This window comes from Natrix helvetica (genome assembly GCF_964273705.1).
Source record: "Natrix helvetica genome assembly, chromosome: 6".
Classification (NCBI taxonomy): Eukaryota; Metazoa; Chordata; class Lepidosauria; order Squamata; family Natricidae; genus Natrix; species Natrix helvetica.
Window position 1 is genome coordinate 77,014,233 of NC_138553.1, and position 22,723 is coordinate 77,036,955.

Below are 22,723 nucleotides of genomic sequence, written 5' to 3' on the forward strand. Positions count from 1 at the left end.
TTTGTGTTTGAACACCACATGATTAAATCTAACACCTGTCTATCTCACTATTTTGCGTCTTCCATAAAACAGGTTCCCTCATCCATCGACCCTCCGTTGTCTGAAAGCCCGGAAAGAGCATCGTCCCATTACGACGAAACTGATACAAAACCAAGACTGAGTGATTCTGAAAAGCATTTCCAACAAACCCTTTCCACTCTGGAATGTAAACTTCGGACAGCGGATGAAGAAAAAGCTAGAATAAAAAAGGTAAGCAGCTACAAGTTTCTAGAATCTTCCATTTGTGTCTTTTTGGTTGTCGATCTAGGCAGGGGTGGGGGACGATGGCCCCTTTATGACCTGTGGACTTCGACTCCCAGAATTCCTGAGTCAGCCATGCCATGCTGGACTCTGTAAGTTGGACACTGAGTGTCAAGCGTAGCTGACAATTATAAAAGAGATATGTTTTAATATAAGTCGTCCTTTTTTTTAGGAGTTAGAAGATCTTTTGGAAAAACACAGGACTTTGGAAACCAATTACCTGAAAGAAAAAGACGATAAATTAATTTCACATAAGGATATATACAACAAACTCCAGGTAACGTTTTAAGATTTTTATCTGCCGAGGATGTTCTTGATTGCTCTGGTAATTTATAGGCCTAACCATAAAGAATGATACATACATACATACATACATACATACATACATACATACATACATACATGTTGTATTTGTGCTGATAAATAAATAAAGGGAGACTAGTATAGATCTATTTTAAGCTATTTAGCTCTCATCAGCTAGCCATACCCTTACTGGGCATACCAGGGGTTGTAACATACATACATACATACATACATACATACATACATACATACATGTGTGTGTGTGTGTGTGTGTATGTTCCAGCATAACTCTGGAACGCCTCGAGCAATTTCAACCAAACTTGGTACGCAGATGACTTACTCTCTGGAAAATATATACTGTGGGAGTAATACACCACTAACACCCCTCGGGGGGGGGGGGGGTTATCCTCGTGTGTGTGTGTTCCAGCATAACTCTGGAACGCCTGGGCTGCTGAAATGAAAAGGACTGATTATGTCTATAGTGTCAAGTCACAGTACTTTTGATAGTGATAGTGTGTATTTTGGATTCAAGTTCTGTTAAGAAATAGACTGCTGTGCCTTAAAATGGCTTCTATTGTACAGCCCAGTGGAGTTGCCATGGTAACGGCTTCGCAGTACTCCACAAGGGGGCTCCCTCTAATAACAAGACTGGAATAAATACATACCCTGGCAATGCTGGGTTATCACCTAGTAGAAAATCAAATGCATCTGTTTAAAAAAGAACTACGGGGTACATAGCTAATTAGAACAGTGTATGTCATTCAGTTTACCTAGCAGTTTGTGCTGGTTATAACCTCCTTTACTACTCTTTTAAAACATGTCTAGTTTAATATTGTAAGCTGCTCCGAGTTATCGTACAGTAAAACGGCCAATAAATTTGATAAATAAATAAAATAAAACATTGTGGTTTATACAACCGTCTTTAAAATCCCATCGCTGTATTGAGAACTAAAAAAAGAAAAAGTGTATTGGGGTCAATTTCTTCATACAGAAAAGCAGGGAAACACAGAAATGTGAAATAGGAAGATGGATCCATATCAGAAAGTCGTCATAAGCACAACCCATAACTGATGGATTGGTTTTAATTCAAAGATTTGTTCAAAATCTCCTGCCTTAACCTAGTTTAAATTCCAAGGAACCTTCATGGCTAAGGATCTTATCCTGTTTTGGGGTTCAGAATGAAGCTTGAGTTCAGAGGAATAAGGGAACCAAACTTTTAGGAGTTCTTGTTGTAGCCCACAAGTAGCTAGCAGAGCTGGCAGCAGGTTCCGGCAGGAGGTTGGAGAGAAACATGGGCCAGTCCTGGAGTCTGGGGAAGGCTCTGATGAGGGCTCTGTGTCAGAGGCAGAGATGAGGCCAGGGCCGTATGCCAGTTATCAGCTGCCTTCAGAGTCAGACATCAGTGAGGCAGATGAACAGCTGGAGCCTGTTCCCAGTTTGCGCATGAGCAGTTACCAGATGAAGGGAACAGCTAAAGAACAGGGGTTGATTTGGGAGCAAGGCCACAGGTGGACAATGAATGCCCCCTCCCAGAGGAAATAAGAGAGGAGCGAAAGGAGAGTGGAGTTTGCAAGAGACAATTAGTTTGCTTCATTGGTTTGTGACTCTCTGAGACTCCTTGCCGAGTTTTGCAGAGATCGGCCTGTCAGCTCTCCAAGCCAGATAAGGTCTGTGACTGTAAATCCTCCCTTGAAAGACTTTGCTGGATGCGAATGAGAAGAATTCACCGTCAATTAATAAAAGGGTTTTTTGTCAGGACAAGGACTTTGCTTCATGCTCTTGGGAAGCCTCGGTCAGAACAGTTCTGTTGCTTGTTTTCTTTGTGGAAATAGAAGGTAGTGAATGAACTCCACTAGTTCTGGATTCCATGTTGGTTTCGCCTTCTCTGGTGTTAGGACCAGCACCTGCGACCACATAGCAAGTCAGCTGAAAAGTATAGCCGTACAGCTTGTCAGCAACGTCTTTTCAGAGAAAACAGCTGGCTCTGGCACTGCATAACTAAGAGAAGAAGAAGAAAAAAACCCCAGCATGAATCAGGGACTTGGTATTTTTCCAGATGAATCTGTAGGTACTCTTAAGAGTCGTTGGGAATCTCACCATGAGTATAAAAAAAGGCAAAAGCTCTCGGGGCTTTGTAGAAGCTTAGCCAATGTATCGTGGTGGAATAAGTCCGCGTGGGCCAAAGGAGCATGTAAGAAAAGTTTTTTTCGACTAGTTTTAACTAGGATCAGAAGATGTTCACTTGAACAGGGTATTCTTCAGTTTCATACAACACCCCCGAATCGTGCAAGATGAAAATCAGATAAAAAGTTTCCACTGAAATCCTTTTCAGGTATAAACATTCTCCGTTTTGGCTAATCAGTTGCACAGATGTGGCTTCTCCCGATAGGAGTTAGTCACGCCTGCTTACTCCAGCCTCTAAGTCTCCAATTTTTACTATATACTTGCACATGCCGCCTACATCTCCCTGGAGGAGGGTTGGAAAATTCGAAATCTAATTTTTCAATGGTGAAATCCGTTCCAAAACCGATCTATGTGTATATTTAGAATCTCTCAGTATAAGATCGTATTCTTGAAAAACAATGCAACTTAATGCGGTTTGGGCTTCTCTTTCAAGCATAGTTGCAATATTTTTTTCTTGTAGCACTGGCAACCATTGTCTTCTTTTCTGAATTCAACTCAAATCCTGGATTTGATTTGGAAGCCTTAAATGTGTCTTTATATGCCTGCCACCCTTCTCTCCCCCCCCCCCATATCTTAAAGTTGGAAGAATTCTCGCTACAGTTCACAATATCCCTGTTGTAATTAGGAAACAATGGTAAGAAATGATTCAGAGGAGCAACAGCACCTTTGCTAACATTTAGAGCAAAAATAGCCCTGGATTTCTTCATTCTGAACAATCACATGTGTTCACGGATTGAGTTGCTAACTGATAATAAAGAGAAGGTAGAGCCAGCCGCAGAAAGTTTTAATGTATATTTTTGTGAGAGAGGTTAAGATACTCAAAGGAGCCAAAGAACAGCAAAATCTCAAAGTTCTCAGTCACTTTGCAGTGAGTACAAAATAGGGATTGGATCAGGAGAGAGAATGAACCAATGCAGGAGGAGAATTTTGCATATTTGGAGTGACAGTTGAAAAGTCACCAATTAATTAAAAATTATGGCTTATCATTTTAAATTTATCTATCTATCATCTATCTATCTATCTATCTATCTATCTATCTATCTATCTATCTATCTATCTATCTATCTATCTATCATCATCATCTATCTATCTCTATATCATCTATCTATCTATCTATCTATCTATCTATCTATCTATCATCTATCTATCTATCAATCATCTATCTATCTATCTATCTATCTATCTATCTATCTATCTATCTATCTCTATCATCCATCCAGATATCTATCTATCTATATCTATCTATCTATCTATCTATCTATCTATCTATCTATCTATCTATCTATCTACCTACCTACCTACCTACCTACCTACCTACCTACCTACCTACCTACCATCCATCCATCCATCCATCCTTATTTATTTATTTATTTATTTATTTATTTATTTATTTATTTATTTATTTATTTATTTATTTATTTATTTATTTATTTATTTATTTATTTATTTATTTATTTATCTATCTATCTATCTATCTATCTATCTATCTATCTATCTATCTATCTATCTATCTATCTATCTATCTATCATCTATCTATCTATCTATCTATCTATCTATCTATCTATCTATCTATCTATCTATCTATTTATTTATTTATTTATTTATTTGTACGGCTGTGTGTGTGTATGTTCCTGAATAACTCTGGAATGCTTTCAGCAAACTTGGTACACAGATGACTTAATCTGAGGAAAATACTGTGTGGGTAAGACACTCCTAACACCCCTTGGTGTGTGTGTTCTGTTAAGATACAGCCTGTTGTGCCATACTGGCTTCTACTATACAGCACAGTGGAGTTGTCATGGTAATGGCTTCACAGTACTCCACAAGGGGGCTCCCTCTGGTAAGGGGGGAAATCCAACATTAGAAATTACATTTGGTCTGGACATTTCCCCCCTATAAATAAATATCCGCGCATCCTCGGGCTATCACCTAGTTACATATAAATAAAGTCACTTGTCTTTGAGATAATTGAAAAAAACGTATATCCTCTAATTAATTGGAACAACCACACTGTTGTTAAAAGGAAAATTAATTAGAACCAACTTAACTTCTTTTTAGATCGTGACATGCTACTAACGTACCAGAAATAAAATAGTTTCAAATCAAATCAACTTGACTATGGAGGCCCTCAAAGTAAAGTTATTTAAATCCCCTTTTCTCCAAACAAATGTTCCTCTTTATTTAAGAGTATAATTGGAGAGCCTAGTGTAGCTTTTAGTATGGTGTTGTGTCTTCAGTCAACAAAACATTGTTTAATGTAATGCTCAGAAACCACAGAGCCATTGTTCTTGAGAAATCATTTCTCGGCATGGAGAAAATTTTGAGAAGTCAACTTGATGAAGCAGCTTCTTTGTTGAGTTCCAAATCCATCTTCTTCTCACTTCTTGATTCTGAAGTGGCAGTAACGATGCAATGAAAAAGTTTTCTTCTGAACTGGGAAGGAGGACACAGTAGGGGATGCCGTGAACGATGAAGGATTGATATAGTGTTTTATTCGGGCTCGTAGGAGCATGATTCCAAAAGATGCACATTTTGAAAAGTGGGCCTGCTGTCGTCACACCTGGTCACACAATTGTTATACAAAAGATGTTGAGACTCTGGAAAGAGTGTAGAAAACAGCAACGAAGATGATTAGAGGGCTGGAGGATATAACGCACGAAGAATGGTTGGGAGAATTGGTATGTCTAGTCTAGAAGGGCCAATTGAGAGTGTTCCAATATTTAAGGGGCTGCCACAAAGAAGAGGTCAATCTAATTTCCAAAGCATCAGAAGGCAAGACAAGAAAGAATGGATGGAAACTAGTCAAGGAGAGAAGCAACCTAGAACTAAGCAGAGATTTCCTGACAGTATTATTATTATTTATTAGATTTCTAGACCGCCCCCTCTCCCCGAAGGGACTCGGGGTGGTGTACAGGTATAAATTTAAAAAACCATACAAAACAATAGTATACATAGCTAAAATTAGATTAAATAGCCCCTGTACGAATTTATAAAAATTAAAAACTTCGACCATAAAACCAATCATAAAAATTTAAAAATAAAACTGAGGTGGGAAGGCTAGGAGGAATTAGGCCAGACCAGCTAGCTGAAACAGGTGGGTTTTAAGTTTCTGACGGAAGGAGCGGAGGTCCGTAGTCATTCTAATGTCAGGGGGAAGGTCATTCCAGAGGGTCGGGCCCATCACAGAGTAGGCCCTCCCCCTAGGCGTCGCCCGCTGGTGGACGGCACCCGGAGGAGTCCCTCTCTGTGTGAGCGAATCGGTAAGAACAGTTGTGAAACGGCTTGCCTTCAGAAGTTGTGGGTTCTCCATCACGGCAGGTTTTCAAGGCAAGATTGGACAGCCTGTTTGCCTGAAATGGTACAGGGTCTCCTGCTTGAACAGGGGGTTGGACTAGAAGACCTCCAAGGTCCCTTCCAACTCTGTTATTCTGAATCTGAGTCCGGAAGACCTAGTCTTTAATAATTGAAATATACAGGATGCTCTTCTGTAGAATGGTGGATCTGAATACAAGCTGCTTGGTAAGGTAGCTGGGGCGTGTGTCTTGGAGGTAGGTGATTTCTGGGAGGAAAAATACTAGAAAATGTATGTGGTTTCCTTTTTTAAAAGTAATATGACTTGCATCCTGTTAAATACCATCTTCTAACAAAATATTTAGGTTGGTTTTAGGTGCAGACATAGAGGAGACAGAACCTGAATAATGAAAAAAATAGTGTTAAAAATCTACTATATCTGCCTGTGAATTTGTAGATGAGATTCCTGGAATATTGTCAAGTTAAGGAAGAGCTTGGAATTACGCTGTGCCAGTGGGTGGAAATTTACTTTTTTAGTCACTAAAGTGGGTTTTGGCTGTTTATTTGGAGAGATTTTATGTTGATGATAATACCCTCCTGCCTATTTCCCTTCGGTTTTTCTGCCAGGGATCCGCTGTCAATTCTTCGTCTTCCCTTTTTCACATTTTTACCCTACAACATTGTTCTTTGACCCACTTGTAATTATGGAGTTGCTCAACCAGCAAGAGTCGAGTGGAATCAAGCATATCAGAATTCATAAAACAACCCTGCCAGTGGGCCCGCTTGGCCTGAGTTTATTTTATTTTTAATCAGATAAAATGTGTCAGATAAAACCGACTCCATTCTTCTGTCCTTAGGGCAGAAAAAGATGGGGAGAGTCAAAGAAGGTTGGAGCAGGGGGCAGCATCCTGAGTCTCTGGAGCCACATGTGGCTCTTACATCCCTCTCCTGCGGCTCCCTGTCGCCGGTCGGCTCCACAATTGATAGGACTTTCGGTTAGAACAGGTAGAGGAAAAAGGATGTCGCACTAGGAGGAGACGCTATGGTGGGGGAACTGGACTTCTGGTTGGCTTCAGAATCGAACGGGGGACATCTGGTTAGGACCTTTGTGGCTTTTTGAGTGTTTAAAGTTGTCGACCCCTGGTCTAGAGGATGGCATCTGAGATGCGATCTCCCCTTTTAGGAGCAAATCCTTCCCTTTTTTCTCTTTCAACTTGAAAATGCATGGATTTCAATTCCCAGAATTCTGCAGTCTGCTTACTGGTTGGGGGAATCTGGGAGCTGAAGTCCATGCACCTTCAAGTTACTAATGTTGAGACGTACTGCTTTAGAGAGTGCACTTCTTGTTGGGAAGTGTGTTAGATCCGTTCAGTTTTCATTTCCTGCAGGATAAGAGTCACGGTGGCGTGGTGGTTAGAGTGCAATACTGCAAGCTACTAAGTGTTGAAATTCATTTTTTTTTTACTACTGGTTCTGTAGGCATGGCTTGGTGGGCATGGTGTGGCTTGGTGGGCGTGGCTTCCTGGGCATGGCAGGGGAAGGATACTGCAAAATCTCCATTCCCACCCCACTCTGGGGCTATCCAGAGGTGGCATTTGCCAGTTCTCCAAACTACTCAAAATTTCCGCTACTGGTTCTCCAAACTACTCAAAATTTCCGCTACCGGTTCTCCAGAACCTGCCGGAACCTGCTGAATTTCACCCCTTAGGCTACTTCTACTGACTGCCGGCCGCCTGCAATTTGGCAGTTCAAATCTCACCAGGCTGAAGGTTGACTCAGCTTTCCATCCTTCCGAGGTGGTTAAAATGAGGATCCAGATTATTGGGAGCAATAGGCTGACTCTGTAAACCACTTAGAGAGGGCTGCAGAGCACTGTAAATTGCTACATACCGTATTTTTTGAAGTATAAGATGCTCCAGAGTATAAGACGCACCTTAGTTTTTGGGGAGGAAAATAAGAATAAGAAAAATTCTGCCACTACCTACCAGCATCCATGGTATTCATCTGATACATGGTAACAAGGTCAGCCAATGAATAGGCATGGCAACTAAGTCAGCCAATGAGGGCTATTTGGACTTGGAAATTTGCCATGTGAGCAACAAGGAGACAGGAAGGAGCCTGGCTTAGCCGAGAACTGAAAGTGAAACTGCTTGTGTTTTGCTTGTATTTACTGCTACCTTGGAAAACCTGCTTTTGATAATGTATGTTATTGTTATTTTGAATCCTGCTGAATCAGTTACTGGTGTGTGCTTTCTGAATGTGATTGCTGCTGCAAACTCTGACCAGCCAGGTCAGCTTCAGCACTTATTGCAATCTGATTCAGCACAGCTGATTGGCGGGTGGATTGGACCACTGGAATACCCCCAATCAGCTGTTCCAGGCTGCAGGGATTGCCACGGACCACCGCTGCCTCCATGCCTCACATTTTTGGCCTCTGGTGGGGATGGGTGGGGCTACATTCGGTGTATAAGACGCACCCAAATTTTCACTCTCTTTGGGGGGGGGAGGGAGGAAGGCGCGTCTTCTACTCCGAAAAATATGTTAAGTCTAAGCGCTATTGCTATTTCAGCATTTCAGGCTCATTTCCACAGGAAGAAGTGAAAGGCAACTGATTTTTGGCCTTCCGGAAGGCCGGGAGAGACCGTTTTTGCCCTTCCCAGGGCTCAGGAAAGCTTCCGGAGCCTAGGGAGGGCGAAAAATGGCCCCAATGGGCCAAATGGAAGTTCGGAAATGATCCATTCTGGTTGGCTCATTGGACCCATTTTTCGCCGTCCCCAGGCTCCAAAGGCTTTCCTCAAAAACCAGCTGGCCGGTATGCGCTGGAGCTGGCTGCTTGCGTGCTGGCAGATATGGCTCCGTGTGCCACCTGCGGCACGCGTGCCATAGCTTCGCCATCACGGGATGTTAAGAAGATACTAGACAGCCACTTCTTTGGAATGGTATAGATACCCTGCTTGAGCAGGGGATGGACTAGAACAGTGTTTTTCAACCTTGGCAACTTGAAGATGTCTGGACTTCAACTCCCAGAATTCCCCAGCCAGCATTTGCTGGCTGGGGAATTCTGGGAGTTGAAGTCCAGACATCTTCAAGTTGCCAAGGTTGAAAAACACTGGACTAGAAGACCTCCAAGGTCCTTTTCAACTCTGTTATTCTGCTAATTGCTGTGGCTCCTCTAGATTAAACCACCACAAAAAAGCTAGTTTGTTCAGTGAATAGATGATGCCCATGTTTTAAAAACAGTCAGCGCCATGTTACTCTTTTGAGATAGAGACTGAAGATGTAGCTTCATCCTGGCCCCGGTTTTTTGCATTTTCTCTCTTGCACATGTGATGGCCAGGATCTTGTGTCTTCTACTTTGGGGTTACTGAATAGTAGCTGAAGGATTAGGTGTCTAGACACTTAAACGCTCAGTAATATTCTGACTCAGTCCTCTAAGTATAGAAAGTTATTTATTCTTCCATAAACATTTGGATATTAACAATTTCAAGATGGAGGCAATTATTCCAGAGGCTTCCTCAAGCTAGAATCATAATGAGTAAAATTAGATTATAGCTTAAAAACCACTATAAAATTGATGATAAAACTTAAAGCAGAGCTTAGCTCTTTTATTTCAGGGAGGCGTTTAATCTTGAATTTCAGTTATATTGTGCCCTTTAAAATAAACTCTTATGAAATGAAGTTGGTTACAATGCCTAGAATTATGTTTTCTTAAAACTAAATATATAGGCTTTTTTGGTCAGACACTCTGCTTTTCTGTGTAAAACAATAAACCAGAGATGAAAATATAAGATTAACAAAATAAGCATGAGTGGTAGAAGCTAAATTACCGAAGGTCCATAGAACATAGAATAACAGAGTTGAAAGGGGCCTTGGAGGTCTTATAGTCCTACCCACTATTTGAGCAGGCATTTCAGGCAAATGGTTGTCCAGTCTCTTCTTAAAAGCCTCCAGTGATGGGGCAACCACCTTCTAACTTCTAAAGGCAAGCCATTTGACTAGTTGATTGTTCTCATCGTTAGGAATTTCTCCTTCATTCTAGATGGCTTCTCTCCTTGATTGGTATCCCTCCATTGTTCCTTGTCTATCTTGTGCCCTGGGACCCAACTCTCTGTACAGTGAAGAGGAATATAAATGAAAACATCTTGGAGAGGTAGTTTTGAACCATCTAAGGAAAGGAGGTCTACCATGTCTAACAGTCTAACAAAGAGAAGGACCAAGGGTGACATGATGGCAGTCTTCCAGTACTTGAGGAGCTGTCACAGAGGTGAGAAGGTCCACTTATTCTCCAGAGCACCTGAGGACAGGACGAGATATAACAGGTAGAAGATTATTGAAGAGAGATCCAACCTAGAACTAAGGAGAAATTTCCTGACAGAGTGATTAATCAGTTGAAGGGCTTGCCTGAAGATGTTGTGAGTGTCCCATCACTGGAGGTTTTTAAGAAGAGATTGGACATTCATTTGTCCAGAATAGTATAGGGCGATGTGGATAGCCTTTTTGTTCTCGCGTGCCAAAAGCACGCGTGCAAGAGAGAGAGAGAGAGAGCGCCCCCGCCTGCACCCATAATGGAATGCATGTGCGACACCCCCCCGCCATGCATGCCACACCCCCACGCATCAACGTCTGACTCCCCCTTCCCCCCAGTGGTGGATTCCGGATCCCGTTCCAACCAGTGTGGTTGGAACGGGCTGGGCGTGCTCATGTGTCTTAGCGCCTCTGTGATGCTCCAGCTGCTCCGCGAAGCATCGTACAGGTGCTGTACATGACATGTGCATGCGCAGAAGCCTTAAAAGACAGGTAAGGAGCTTGGGCAGGCCCTCCGGAGCACCGTATCGGAACAGTATCCGGTGCGCCGGACAGGCTCCGGTACGCCCATTCCGGAGCATACTGCCTACAACCCACCACTGCTTCCCCGCCCACATGCACGCAGTTTTCGGCCTAGTAGGCCTCCTGGGACCAGAATCGGGCTGCTGTGTGTGTGTGTGTGTGCCGAACCCTGTGCTCTTCTTGCCCCCTGCGCATGTGCGTGAAATCCCCCGCCCCTGCACATGTGCGTGTAACCCCCTGCATATGTCTGTGCATCTCCAACATGTGCCCTGCCCTTCACGCATGTGCCACAGAGTCCCAAAAATAAGCTGGCCAGAGGCATGCGCGCATGCGCGGTAGAGCTGAGCTGTGGTGATAGTGAGCATGCCCGCAGAGAGGGCTCTGCGTGCCACAGGTTCGCTATCACGGCTATAAGGTCATGAGCAGAGAATTGGACTAGAAGACCTCCAAAGTCCCTTCCAATCCTATTATTCTGTGTTCTTCCTGGCCTGTTTCCTTGCAAGTCCTACAGAGAAGTCACTGCTTAAATGATGCCTTTTTCCTAACAGCTTTGTACAGATGTTGGTGTCGGTATAATTATCACATCTGGACATTTAAACCTTTGCATTTTTCTCCTTAATAATTGTTAAGGGGACAGATGGGAGACAGTTTTGTAAAGCGTGAAAAAATCACGGAGGAAAGATAGACCCATTAAAATTACCCCCAAATGAAGGGCTAAGCGGTTAATGTAAACTTTCTTAACAATAACAGGCTGTAACCATTTGGATCGTGCTTCAAGATTTTCAACACATTTTCATTCTGTCACTCCTTAAATTGTCTTGAAAGCTGTGATACCCAAATGACAGATCCATTAATCTTCCCTTACACAATCCCAACGTGTCTTTTTTCCCCCCCTAACACTTCTATTACAACAGAGGTTTAGCATCACCTTTTTTAAACTGTAGTCTACTTGGCATAAATATAATACCGAGCTTGTTAAACTTCCTTCTGTAGACAGCAGCGTTTTGATGAATCTTCTGCCTTGAGCAATGTTGAATGTGTCTGAACTCGGAAAGACAAAGTATGACATTTTCTGTAAGATTCAATGCAATATATAGGAGCTGAATTACACAACCTCAGCACTATGGAAACCCCCCTAAGCAACATGAACATAAGGCACTAATTGCCTAACTCTGGAAAGATCTCCCATGTTGAACATCTGGGCTTTTGCTGCAACCAATACATTGAATAACAAAAGGATGGCATTTTTAATTTTTATTTATTTACCGTATTTTAATTTTTTTTTGGCATCGCTACAGTTAATTCTTATTTTGATGACTGGGAATGGGAACAATGCTTTGTCAGCACTCCAGCCGAAGTGTACATTTTAGCTCTACCATAGTGACATAGTGGTGACATACACTATCATTGCCAAAAGTATTCGCTCACAACTGATTCTGATTATGTGGACGGGTGAGCGAATACTTTTGGCAATATAGTGCAGTTTCACCCGCTGATTTCAAAATTAAATATACATTCATCCGTGCCCATCACACTGTCCCCTTTGGGGATAAGCGTGGTTAAACAGATTGTAGAGAAGGCATGAAGAAATTGCAAATCCAAGGAATTAAATTGTATCTAAAACTAGTATACTCTGATGCACATTTCCATACCTTTGGATCCTTGCAAATTTTTATTTATTTTATTTTATTTTATTTTATTTGGTTTTTCAAGCATGCATGAGAAAGCAAGTATAAGTATATATATAACATATAAACGTATAAGTATAAGCAGATTGCAGAAAATACGACTTCAGCAACAGAGTGGTCAATGCCTGGAATGCACTATCTGACTCTGTTGCAGGGGTGGGTTCCTGCCAGTTCTAATCTCTTCTATAGAAGAGGTTCCACAAATCTATAGTGCTGTTTAGAACCGGTTCCAGCTCCCTCCCTCCCCCCGTCCGTCCGCACAGCATCAAGATGAAGAGTGAGAGGAGAAATTCTGGGAGTTGAAGTCCACAAGTCTTAAAACTGTCAAGTTTGAACACCCCTGTGGTTTTTTTTCTAAAGGGTTAGGGGTGCAAGGGTCTTGTAACTTGACAGCTTTAAGACTTGCGTGCTTCAATGCCAGAGTTTCTGAGCCAACATTTTGGTTGCTAAGCAAGAGCGTTGTTAAGTGAGTTTCACCACATTTTACAAGTTGGCCATGCCCACCCAGTCACATGACTGTCAAGCCACTCCCACTCAGTCACATGACCAGCAAGCCACTCCCACCCAGTCACATGGTCGGCAGCTACTCCCACAAAGCAGGCCACACCTGCAGAAGAGGTTCTAAAAAAATTCGAAACCCACCACTGCTCTGTTATTATATCCTTGAACCCCCAAAACTTTAACCTTAAACTGTCTACCAAGGACCTCACCCCATTCCTAAGAGGTGTGTAAGGGGGCATGAATAAGCGTTCCAGCGTGCCTACCCTCCCTATCCTACTGTTCCCATTTATTTGTACTCATTTGTTATGTATATACTTATACCTGCTTATACTTATCCTTGTTTTCACCATACCCATATATACTTTGCTTAAAAATTCTATTCTCTCTTTGAGGAACTTATTAATTCTACTCAGCCATGATTTTCTTCTTTTTCCTTTTCAATCTACCTGCTCGCTGTTTTCCCCCATTTTTTTTTCTTTTGCAATCTGATTCATTCTTTCTACATGTCCAATCCCATCAGCGTCCTTTGTTCATACTGGCCACTCCTTCTTAAGTTCGGTTTGTTGTTGATTGTTCAGAACTGAAGAAGCTTCTCGGATGGAGAAGTTTTTCCTTTCAAGGAAAAACAAAGTCCAGTTGTCTTTCGAAAAATCCAAATGGTGTGAGAATAGGAATGGATTTCCAGAGGGAAAAAATACAGATTACAGGAACCATTTGCACCACTCAGGTAACCCTGAGGACACAAATAAATCTTCAACGACCCTCTAAAAGGATGCAAAGGACCAGCTGTCTGCAAGGAGTATAAATCCTTCCCTTCCCAACCATCCAGTCAGAGCTGAAGGTGCTTCTTGGATGAGAAATGAAAGATCTTCAAAAGAAAAAAAAAATAAGGAAGTCCAGATGCCTCCTGAAAAAAGCACCTTTGGGACAACCCTGACCTGGATGACTGAGAATCTCTACAGACTTTTAGCACTGATGGTGTTGCCTAGTTCGATAATGTAATGTCTGCAAGAAAACAGCCATAGAGTACTGTAGGAAACTCTACTAAGAAAATAAGATATTTTAGGAAATATTAAAAGGGCAGAATATTTCCCTTAAAAGGGAGGCAGAAACTCAACCACCACCACCCACCTTTTGTCAATGGGCCATTAAGGCCTGAGCCAGTCTATTCCACATAACAAAGCTCTACCTCCTTCAGGCAGAGCCATGGTAGGATTTGCACCAAAGCCCTTTTATTACATCATCACCCAGCAAGAGTCAACCAAGCTTGGGACTCAGCGCAGCCTACAGAGTTGCCTCTACATGGCCTCATGGGAGTCTGACAACCAATCAGAATACAAGCTCAAATTCAAAACCCAACAGAAGGTATAAATCTCTCTCTCTCTCTCTCCCATGTGCCTTTTTCCCCAGGACTTCAAGCCATGTGGTCCTGTTCACCATTAAACCTTCTTTCCAAGCAACTTCCATGAATCCAGTGTCTTTTCCCCCCACTTGGAACCGAACCCAGAAGGGCATTTCTTCCAACAGAACCAATGACTTCTCATCTGAAGCCTCAGCTACAAATATTTTCCTTTATATGTATACCTAGAATTACTAGTAGTGAGTATTTCTTCCTAATGGATAGCAGAAAATAATGATTACTACAAGGAAAGAGTTTACTGCCATGTTTGTGCCATCTTTTCAGGGAAGGGAGAGGAAATTGCTGTATCTTTGTTGAAACTTCACTTTCTCTCCCCATAGAAGAAGTAGGTTTATGTCTGTCTATTGCGTCCTGAAGGGATGCGGTGGCTCAGTGGCTAAGATGCTGAGCTTGTCGATCAGAAACAAGTTCAGCAGTTCGAATCCCTAGCGCCGTGTAACGGAGTGAGCTCCCGTTACTTGTCCCAGCTTCTGCCAACCTAGCAGTTCAAAAGCAAGTAAAAAATCCAAGGAGGAAAATAGGAACAACCTTTGGTGGGAAGGAAACAGCATTCCGTGTGTTTTCGATGTCTAGTCATGTCAATCACATGACCATGGAGACATCTTCAGACAGTGCTGGCTCTTCGGCTCTGAAACGGAGATGAGCACCGCCCCCTAGAGTCAGGAACAACTAGCACATATACGCGAGGGGGAACCTTTACCTTATTGAGTCCTGGCATGCATGTGTGTATCTCACAAGGCCCTATTTCCAACTTCCATGTTCACATCTAGAACATTCTGAATGTGCAGTGATTTAAATTACACGTAGTTCTCCTTAAATTTGAAGCATGCAGCCTTTGTACAATAGCCTTGAGTTAGCCTTATGCGTCACATATAATTGATTGTAATTCCTTCCAGCAAATTGCTGTGCTAACAATCATTTCCAAGATTTCTTGCTCAGCAGAAAGTATACTTTTCAGTCCAGTGCTGAGTCGCTTTGTAAAAATAGTTTCACCGCTAGGTAGGCCAATTTCTTTGAAAGCGACCTTTGTATATTGATACTCTGCGCCATGATGTTTAAACATAAATATAGATCTAGTTACGCATCAATTAGAGAACGTCGTTCGGGCCATCCTGGGGTGGGCATGGATGAATGCCGAAATATTTAATTATGCTGATTATTGTTGATATTGTTGAATTTGGCATTATCAGCCATTCTGTGTTACTTTTTAGGTTCTTAGATGTGATTTCAATAAGAGACTGCTTAAGAACAGAAAAATATATATGGAAGAATGAAGAAATCGTTCGTGATAGATGATGATTGATAGATAGATAGATAGATAGATAGATAGATAGATAGATAGATAGATAGATAGATGATAGATAGATGATAGATAGATAGATAGATAGATAGATAGATAGATGATAGATAGATAGATAGATAGATAGATGATAGATAGATAGATAGATAGATAGATAGATAGATAGATAGATAGATGATAGATATATGATAGATAGATAGATAGATAGATAGATAGATAGATAGATAGATGATAGATAGATGATAGATAGATAGATAGATAGATAGATAGATAGATAGATGATAGATAGATAGATAGATAGATAGATAGATAGATAGATAGATGATAGATAGATGATAGATAGATAGATAGATAGATAGATAGATAGATAGATAGATAGATGATAGATAGATAGATAGATAGATAGATAGATAGATAGATAGATAGATAGATAGATGATAGATGATAGATGATAGATAGATGATAGATAGATGATAGATAGATAGATAGATAGATGAGATAGAGAGAGAGAGAGAGAGAGAGAGAGAGAGAGAGAGAGAGAGAGAATGAATTCTTTATCGGCCAAGTGTGACAGAGACAAAGACAGAGGAAACATAATTAAGGATTTTTTTTCCTTAATGAAAAAGTAAGATTACAAAAATAAAACAAAATAGAAAGCTTAGAATCCTATTTATGACATAGCGTCTTTCCATCTTTCAAGTTAGGTTTGCAGAATAGAATTAGAGTAGAGTAGAGTAGAGTAGAGTAGAGTAGAGTAGAGTAGAGTAGAGTAGAGTAGACTGGACTGGACTGGACTGGACTAGATGAATAGAATAGAATAGAATAGAATAGAATAGAATAGAATAGAATAGAATAGAATAGAATAGAATTTTTTTACTGGATTTATATGCCGCCCTTCTCCCAAAGGACTCAGGGTGGCGTACAACATTAAAAAACACATATCACAAAAGTTAAAAGGAAATATCCAAAAACCCCAAAAAGTTAAAAGATAAATATCCAAAAAAACCCAAGCCCAATTAATATAACAATAACATTTTTAAAATTAGATAAAATTAATAGGCCAGGCTGGCTTGCTGGAAAAGCCAACTTTTTAGGGCGCGTCGGAAGGACCGGAGGTCGGGGATTCTGTGAAGCTCCGGGGGCAGCTCATTCCAGAGGGAAGGCGTTCCCACAGAGAAGAATAGAATAGAATAGAACAGCATAGAATAGAATAGAATAGAATTCTTTATTGGCCAAGTATGAGTGGACACACAAGGAATTTGTCTTTGGTGCATAAGCTCTCACTGTACCTAAAAAGACAAGATACATTCGTCAAGAATCATAAGGTACAACACTTAATGATAGTCATGAGGTACAAATAAGCAATCAGGAAACAATATCAATATAAATCGTAAGGATGCAAGCAACAAAGTTAAAGTCCTGCGGTCATAAGAGGGAAAAGATCGGTACGATGAGAAGACTAATGGTAGTAGTAATGCAGCCTTAGTGAATAGTTTGACAATTTCCACTCTTGGTTCGGACGAACCGGTCTGAAGCTGCTGAATACCAGCTCTGCTAACAACCCAGCTTCGTGGTGGGTATATTTCCTCATTCTAATCTTAGCAAATATTTGACAAGACTGCAACTTTCGGATACTGTAAATCCCTCCCCCCTCCTCCCCCCATGGCCATTTTAATTATGATTCACTCGACACATTTCAGGTAAGTCTTCCTTCCTTGATAAACAGAACCGTGTTAAAGGTGGAGACCTGATGACTTATTTCCCCACCCCCACCCCCACCCCAAACTGCAGACAGTTAAGACTTCCGTTGGGAAGCTGTCCTATAAACTGAGCTCCTTTCTGTGCAGTTTTTCATTGTTCTAATCAAATTTCATGTCCTTCATCTACGACTTGAGGGTCCAATGTTTAAGCCTGGTGAAGATGGGGTTTGGGTCGTGAGAACAGGCAAACCCTGTATATCTAACCAAACATTTAAGAATTCCAGAATCTGGAATGGAGACCTGTCTGAGATAGGTCTTTCAGAATCCTGGACAAATTCAACAGAACAGAGATTTCCCCCCCCCCCCCCTGAAAAATGCCTAGGAATCCTGATTTTTATTATGATTGTAGACCAGTATAAGACGGAGGGAAGGAATGCAGTAATAAAGGAAAATCTATATATGTATAGAAATATGAAAGGCACGGAGGACATATATATCCATCTCTGTCTCTGCTTCTGTCTGTCTGTCTGTCTGTCTGTCTGTCTGTCTGTCTGTCTGTCTGTCTGTCTGTCTATCATCTATCTATCTATCTATCTATCTATCTATCTATCTATTTATCATCTATCTATCTATCCCTCCCTCCCTCCCTCCCTCCCTCTCTCTCTAACTGTCTATCTATCGTCCATCCTCCCTCTCCCTCTCCCCCTTCCTATCTACCTATCCATAACTAAGATTACATTTAAGATTAAATCAAGGATCATAATGTTCCAAGCTATAAAATGTTCCATGTTGTCAAACTAGGGACACCCTGAATGTGGGATCCTTGGTGCTCTCTAAGCTTTGGTGTTTTTCTTACAGATATTTCATTAGCAAACCTTTTTTTAAAATAAAAATAATAAAGGCAGGATACTAATTTGTTAATGAAATAACTTTGTTCAATAACTCTTCTAGGCCAAGTTGCCATCTTTTACTTACTTATTTATTTATTTACCCTTTATTTATCTCCTGTCTTTATTTACAAATACTCAAGGCAGTGAGGACACAACTAGCACACCTTCCTCCTCCTGTTTTCCCCATGATGACAACAACCCTGTGAGGTGGGTTGGGGGAGAGAGAGAGAGACAGAGAGAGAGAGAGAGAGGAGACAGAGAGAGAGAGGTCCAAAGTCACCTAGCTGTTTTTTTTTTTTTTATGGCTAAGGTAGGACTTGAACTCACAGTCTCCTGCTTTCTGGCCTGGTGCCTTAACCGCTAGACCAAACTGGGTCTTTATGCCTTGAAACCGAGTCTTCCTATGGTTGCCTGTGCGGGAAACGTTACTGTGTGGTAAAAACAGCAATAGCTGGAGGGTTTTAATGATAGGCTGGCTTGGATGGGCCCCTTATTTCATAAAAGGTCAAAGATTTAAACCACTTCGGGAATAAGCTGTCCTTTCTGCTAACTGTGGGCAAGGCTGGATATCTAAAGAGCTATTTTTCCTTCTTGGTTCACGCTGCTTTTCACTAAGTCATAGCTGAAGTGAAAGAGAAGCGGGTGGGATTCAGCCGGTTCGGGCCGGTTTGGGCGAACTGGTAGCTCCAACAATCAGTTGGTGAGCGAACCGGTTCGCTCCGGCCTATATCCTCTCAGCTGATTCGCGTGGCGTAGCAGATTGCCGCGCCTCAGCGGTGTCTCTCCCCAGAAATAACATGAAAGGTAAGTTTTGTTAAAACTGTGCACACATGTGGAGCGTGTGCTAGGCATGGGCGCCTGCACGAATCCCGGCGATCACTGAACCCGTTCTTAAGCCGTCAGGATCCCACCACTGAAGAGAACTCATAATCAGACTACAGAGTATGTTTAGGACAATGTTTCCTCTGCAGGATACGACAAAATCTGTTGACTCTTGCGTTATTGTCTTAGAATTAAAACTCTGGAACTAGAAGAAGAGAAAGCCTTGGTAACAATGATACCTCTTTGATAGAAATCTGTGACGCTTGTCCAGATTTAGGAGCCTGGAAAAATGTTTACTCACTTTTTGTCTTTTATATCTACTCTTTGTTTCCAGGAGAAGCATAAACTTGAGTTGGAAGATTTAAGAAAAGCTGGACACGAAGCCTTATCTATTATTGTGGAAGAATTCAAGGTAACAGTCCTATTCTTTTCCAGGGTTTGGAACTGACTTCTAAATCCATTTCTGATTGTAGGGAAGATTTCTTGCACGGAAAGGGCAAACTAGAAATCACCATTTGTGGTGGTGTTTTTTTGTTTTTTGTTTTGTAGCCACGTCCTTAAAGCTGTTTTTGCACGGAGATGGTTAAAAATAAAAAAGCACCATGTTTTTCAGAGTATAAGAAGCATCTTTCCCCCACCCCCAAAAAGAGGGTAAAAATCTGGGTGCGTCTTATACACTGAATACAACATTTTTGGCCTCCCTAAACCCAGCTCCCTCACATCCTGTTTTCCGCAAAAATGGACATGCAGAGGATTTGGGAGGCATGCAAAGTGCTCCTGGGGGCCGGGGAGGGCAAAAACGAGCAAAAAACGGGCCGTTTTTTGCCCGTTTCTGCCTCCCCCCCCTGGCTCCCAGGAGCACTCTACAAGCTTCCTAAAGCCTATGCATACCGTATTTTTTGCAAAAAAAAACTGGGCCGTTTTTGTGAAAAACGGGCCAGTTTTTGCCCCTAGAAGCCCTTTGCAGGCCTCTCAAACTCTCTGCATGCCCCATTTTCCACAAAAGACAAGGCATGCAAAAGGTTTGGGAGGCCTGCAGAGTGCAAAAACTTTTTAAATTTTTTTTACCTCTTGCTGCTTCTTATACTCCAGTGCGTCTTATAGTCTGAAAAATACGGTATGTTTAAAAGAATTTTTCGGGGATATCAACCAGATGACCTTCCTGCTGTGAATAATGGAAAGGAAGGCCCTTGCAGGAAATGATGATGATATATCTGGAACCATCCAGAAGGCCACCTGCTACTTCACTCTTCAGAAGAAGATGACTTTTGCTGTTTGACTGTGGGGATTCTCAATCATCCAGGTCATGGTTACCCCAAAGATAAGGGGGGGGGGAGGTGTAGGGAGGACCTGATAGCAGTATTCCAGTATTTCAGAGGCTGCCACAGAGAGGACGGGGTCAATTTATTCTCCAAAGCACTTGAAGGCAGGACAATGGATGGAAACTAATGAAGGAGAGAAGCAACCTAGAACTGAGGAGAAATTTCCTGACAGTGAGAACAATTAACCAGTGGAACAGTTTGCCTCCAGAAGTTGTGAATGCTCCAACACTGGAGGTTTTTAAGAAGAGATTGGAGATCTCATTGGTCTGAAACTGTATAAGATCTCCTGCTTGAGCAGGAGGGTGGACTAGAAGACCTCCATGGTCCCTTCCAGCTCGATTCTGAGTCTGATCCAGAGATGTTTTTTTTCCCCAAAAGGCAACTGACTTTTCTCTGAAAACGTTTCACTTCTCATCCAAGATGCTTCTTCAGTTCTAACTCAGATAGAACCCAGTTAGAACTGAGGAAGCTTCTTGGATGAGAAGTGAAATGTTTTTGGAGGACCCCTCCCTCCCGCCCCCCCCCCCCCCAAGAATTCCCAGTTGCCTTTTTTTGGGGGGAAAAGCACCTTTGGGACATGACTTTTTTCCTCCTGCAACCAAGATGGGGATTGGTTAGAATCCTGGGGCAATCTGTCCTCCTCCCCCCCCCCACCCAAAAAATAATAATTCTGGGTGTAAAAAAAAATTGAGCAAGGATGCGTAACATGTGGTCACTCGAACACCAGGAATCTGGGAAACAAAACTAACTATTTAGTGCAGCTTTTTATTATGGTCGCTGACCAACGCAGCCTTAATTGTTGGAGTCTACGCAGTCTGGCTTTTTAACTGCTTGAGTCATCCTTTTTGAGAATGGGGCAGAAAAAGAAGATAGCTACCCTGGAAGATTTTCGGCGGCATCGTGAACAATGGGTATTCCCTTTTGCACTGGCTGCGTCGATTCCTAAGGACTAAATCACTGAAAGTAATGTTGGGAAATTGCTATGTCATCCCTTGGCTGGCAGCCTGCGGGGAATCACACTGGATAATAGCTGCATGATTGGTCCTCTGGGAATTGAGCTGAAGTGACATCAGAGGATGAGTCACACTGCTCTGCCTTTTCTCGAATTCAATGTTTCTCAACCTTGGCAACTCCAAGATGGGTGGACTTCCACTCCCAGGATACTTCAGCCAGCCATGCTGGGCTGGGGAATTCTGGGAGTTAAAGTCTACCCATCTTCAAGCTGCCACGGTGGCTTAATCTCAGAAAGATGCAAAGGACAAACTGCTATCTAATTGTACTGTAGAAAATGACCAGACTGAGGGAGGCATCAAACGTGTCATTAGTTTGAAATCCCTTTGTGCCCACAAGAGATTGAAGCTTTCCATGAATTCCATTGACTCTTACCTAACGCCAATTTGCCTTAACCATTAAGTAGTTCCGATTCTTGTTTAGAAGTAGCTTGGAATAAACTCGTACTTATTTGAACACAGGTCACAGACCGCCTGGAATAATGGATTCCAGGAATATTAGGTGTTGGGGTGGGGTGGAATCCTAACAATAAGAGGAGCACGACAGTGGAATCAATGCTGAAGATCAAGTGGTGGCTTAAAGGAGCATCCCCGAGCCCTTTCAGCTCTACAACTCCATGTTGCATTTGGTACTGCTGTGATCCTTAATGCCAGGCAGCTGGCCTAGTGGTGTCCCTTAAATTTGCCACGCCTAAATTCTAAGGCTGATGTCAGAATCCTGATGGTTATTTCTATGGACCTCTGTTTAATATTGTAGCCCTTTGTCAGTTAATTGTATGTTCGTTGTAACTAGGCAAAGATAGCTAAAACTGTTCTGACCTAGGCTTCCTGATACAGGATAAAGCACACGCTTAGTCCTAAAAAGCCTCTTTTTATTTCAAAGGCTGTGAATTATGTTCATTCACAGCCCGTAATGAGTCCCAAATAGTTCGTAAAGAGTCCGACAGTAGGCTGCCAAAGTCCTTCGGGAATAAGGGTGATAAGCACCCACCATTATCGTCCTTGAAATGCTGCCGAAGACCTAATTGGCAATTAGCTTGCCAAGATCACACGGAACAAAGAGTCAAAACGGAGCTATAGAATTTAAACCGACCAGAACGAACAAAGTTGCTTCCTGCAAAGGCTCACATGCCTTTGCTCCTCCTTTATGTCCTACAGGAGGGG

The 22,723-nt window shown here is 42.0% G+C and overlaps 1 protein-coding gene across 2 annotated transcripts in view; it reads left to right on the forward strand.

Annotated features, from left to right (window-relative positions):
* Positions 1–22,723, forward strand: part of CCDC91 (coiled-coil domain containing 91) — a 125,029-nt gene that overhangs the window by 27,267 nt on the left and 75,039 nt on the right. For both annotated transcript variants that reach the window (XM_081958005.1, XM_081958006.1), the window contains exons 5-7: positions 73–249; positions 473–577; positions 19,562–19,639. In XM_081958005.1, coding sequence (XP_081814131.1) covers positions 73–249; positions 473–577; positions 19,562–19,639 — 360 coding nt within the window. The remainder of the gene's footprint in view (positions 1–72; positions 250–472; positions 578–19,561; positions 19,640–22,723) is intronic.